At 34.8% G+C, this 4,111-nt stretch overlaps 1 protein-coding gene across 1 annotated transcript; it reads left to right on the top strand.

Annotated features, from left to right (window-relative positions):
- Window positions 1–1,144: 1,144 nt before the first annotated feature.
- LOC105627464 lies at window positions 1,145–4,111 on the top strand. The gene is made up of 2 exons (XM_012208746.1): window positions 1,145–1,492; window positions 3,068–4,111. The coding sequence occupies exons 1-2, from the start codon at window positions 1,145–1,147 to the stop codon at window positions 3,914–3,916; spliced, it is 1,197 nt and encodes a 398-aa protein (XP_012064136.1). The 3' UTR covers window positions 3,917–4,111.

The raw sequence follows: 4,111 nt of genomic DNA, 5'->3' as shown, positions 1-4,111 counted from the left end.
CAGCAATCGATTTGCAACGTTTAAATGTCAAAATGTATACGTTTTATCTGGAAAAAAAGGAATTCATTATATTGATATAATTATCGTTAATTATATTGACTACTATTGTTCGTACGTATTTTTTAATCTTCAAAGGAAATTTCTAAGAAAAAAAAGTCATCTTTTTTTCTAATCTATCGTATTGTGAAATAACCGGATATCTACGCAAATCTGATACACGTATAAAAAGTAATATAACATAATAATCTATTTTACTAAAAAATAATAGATGTTTCTCCATCTTGCAGATATCAATTTTAAGATTAATCTTTATTTTAAGTTCTATGCAATATGTATAATGTAAAAAACTGGATATTCAGTTTGCATGAATTTTTATTGAAGATGATATTTTGTCATGTTCTCAATTAATTTTATAATCGATGATTTTGTTTTAATAATGATAATAGCGTTTGAAGTTATCGCCAATAGAGGCGTTACAGTTTCGCCAATGTTTGATTAGTCAACGCCAATGTCGACGATGCGATGGTGTAAATGAACGTAGCACGTAGAATATATGAAACGTTATATTTGAAAGTATAGACAGAAGTTTTTTCCTCGTGATTTCTTCCTAGAAGAGAACATTAGCGTCGTCGACAGTTTCTTCTGCGAAATTAAGTCTGTGCACGAAAGGAAATCGTTGTAAGCGAAGAATATTGATTCGCTTGAGCTGTGTAACAGCTGACATCATACGTAATCATACCAACCTAATATCAAACACGTGACTCTTCTTGCAATCTGGCGCTTAATTTAAATGAAATAAGGAAACTTGACAGAATAGTGAGTTAAAAAAACGAAAGAATTATTTCACTGCGTAAACGCAATAAAAAAAAAGTCGTATCGATTTCTTGTCTACAATTAGCTTTGCGTTCATCAATTTATTATTATTGAAATTCAATATCGAGGAGAAATTTGAAGTAATCGCGTATCTGATTCTCGCCACGATCGATAAGTGATAACACAAAGTAAATAGATCGTGACTAAACAACTATTTGCATAAGATTTAACTTTCGATTGATAGAGCGAATCAGCTATCCGTCGATAAGGTGAACCGTGTGATAAAGCGAGGTCGTACGATCGTCGATAGACAGAAAGAATCAGAGGCGAGATGTTGACTGTAATACGTAAAGCTACGCTCAGTCGTTTCTTGGAACTTTCAACGAATAGTTCGTCGTTACGCGCGCGCATCGTTGTCGCCAGAATGATGTCCTCCTGCAATCAGGATTATGATCAGAAAGTTGTCCCTAAGGATGAGGTTATTAGATTTATCAAGGAGAGCATGTGTAAAGTCGGTACCATGACAGAAGACGCATGCATCGTCGCTCATCAACTAATGGTAGCGGATTACAGAGGTCATTTCAGCCATGGGATGAATCGATTGGAAATGTACATAACGGACATCGAAAAGAGAATCACCGATCCCACCGCTCGACCGCAGATTATCAATGATTTTCAGGTTCGCACAGATCTCTCTCATTAAACCTGTTTTTTTTAGCTGAACTTTTGTATCAGTTCATTTTTCTTCCTTTTCTCTTCCGAAGAAATGAAGAGGAAAAAAGATGAACTGTTGCAACAGTTCAACTAAAAAGAATAGGACTTTTCTCGGTGCTGGTGGAATTTAAATATCGTGACAAAAAAGGATCCTTAATCCTTTCAGATCCTGTGTATATGTAACATCAGATTATCTGGAAGACATTATCCATTGAAATTATTTAGTATTATCGAGTCATCATCTGAGATATTAAAATAGTCTAAATTTTGAAAAAAATTAATTTTTAATAAATTATTTATTAAAGTGCTTATTGAATTGAAATAAAAATTTTTTAATATGATTCCATTAAAATCAAGTTTGAAGAGGTTAAATCGTATAATTCACTCGTCTCACACACACTTCGATATTTTATAATTCATGTTTCTAATGAACCCATTCGTATATATTTGTATAAGATATTTGTAAAGATATTCGTTATCAATTAATTGCAGCGAATGTCATCAATGACGTAAATGTTTTTCGAGCCAATAAGAAGGTACATTTGATACCATAAAAAATGGTGTTTACTTGTTCCACAGCAATGATGATGGGATAACTCTTTTTTTTCTCTCTGAAGCCGCTTTTGTAAGATCGACCTTCATATCTTAACAACCGATGACCTAATAAGATACTCGTTCCTCTGATTAATAGAATTTGCTTTTTTTGCTGATAAAGACATTTATCGCCGTATATCTTACATGTTTCCTTTATCATATTTTCAATCAATCGTAAATATTAAGTAGTAATTGTAATTTCGCTGTAAAGCGGTTGTTTTGTATCAGTATTTATTGTATTTTTGTACTCAATTGGATAAAATCATTTATGTTATCTTCCTTAAAACAGAACACTTTTTGAATAGAATTCTATTGGCAATTTGACAATTGGCAACACGAACGTTAATTACTGCTATCGTAATTATCTTTTAGAATAGCATTGCGAAAATCCAGCCAGCACGGTCGGAAGCACGTGCGCAATAATTTATCAGATAAACGCGCCGATAATTTGGCGATCAGTAATAAATGTGTGAACAATAATTAGCACGGCTCTAATTACTTTTCGAAGCGTATCTTTACTCGCGAGAATTGCAGGTGTCATCGGAAATATGTGCGCTTGCATGTATAATACGATTACACTCGAGTGCGTCGAGCGTGATACGTGTTTAGCAAATCAAACGTAATAAATGCAATCTTAGTATCACTCAGAAACTCACGTATAAAATATTTTTACTTTAAATACAAAACGCTGAATGTTAAGATATTGAACTATTGTATATATTCATTTAAATGAATATATTTTAAAATATTTAAAATATTTTTATTTTCAATTCGCGTATAAAATATTTTTTGTTTTCAAAATTTTTTGTTTTAAAGAAGCAATGTTGCAGAAAAGTATACAAAAGCGAAACTAGATTACGACTTCAAATTCCACCAGACTCGCCAGACTTAAGGGATTATAGACTTTGTATAGCTATAATATTTAAATATTTTGCATACCTTTCAGGCGGTAGCCCTCGTTGATGGAAAAAACGGGTTAGGTCAAGTGATCGGCAAATATTGCATGGAGCTTGCCATAGAGAAGGCCAAAAAATTCGGTATCGGCATGGTGGCGGCACGTGGCTCTAATCACTACGGCATCAGTGGTTACTACACCATGATGGCGATGGAACAAGGACTGATCGGTTTCAATTGCACTAACACGAGTCCACTGATGGTACCGACGCGCAGCACAAAATCCGCTCTAGGAACGAATCCCTTGTCTTTCGGTATGTCCACCTGCGACGGCGATGAGTTTCTTCTTGATATGGCAACCACAGCCGTTGCCTTGGGCAAGATCGAGTTAGCCGTTCAGAGGAACGAGAACATTCCCGAGGGCTGGGCACTTGGATCTGACGGAAAAGTGACCTGTAATGCCGAAGAGGCTTACAGAGTTTCTTCATTGTTGCCTCTCGGTGGCAGCGAACGCAATTCTGGATACAAGGGTTATGGTCTGGGTCTGATGGTTGAGATACTCTGTGGTATCCTGAGCGCAAGTCATTTCGGACTGAACATCCGCAACTGGAAGTCCGGCGATACAGCCGCCAATCTCGGACATTGCTTTATAGTCATTAATCCGAATGCCTTTGATTGCGGATCAAAAGAGAGATTGACGATCCTGCTCAAACAGATGAGAGACCTACCTTCCTTCTGCAACGAGCCAGTTCTGATTGCCGGTGATCCCGAAAAACAACACATGAAAAAAATCGACATGGAGGGCGGTTTGACGTATCATTCAAATCAATTAAAGATTTTGCAAGAAATCTCTAAACGCATAGGCGTACGACCATTGAAACTCATATCTAAATCCGTTTGATTTTTTAGTTATCAGCAAAAAATTAATCTATTCTATCTAATTTCATTTCTTTTATATATTGATTGTTCGTCTATTTTTAATAAATTCTAATATGAAAAAAAAGATAATCGAAAATTAATTAAATGCTAACTTAATTGTTGTAATAAAGAAAATATATTAAAATTATTGTAATAAAGAAATATCTATTTTGAAGAA

Source organism: Atta cephalotes, assembly GCF_000143395.1.
Source record: "Atta cephalotes unplaced genomic scaffold scaffold00009, whole genome shotgun sequence".
In the NCBI taxonomy this organism is placed as follows: domain Eukaryota; kingdom Metazoa; phylum Arthropoda; class Insecta; order Hymenoptera; family Formicidae; genus Atta; species Atta cephalotes.
This window is presented reverse-complemented; position numbering and strand designations above follow the sequence as displayed.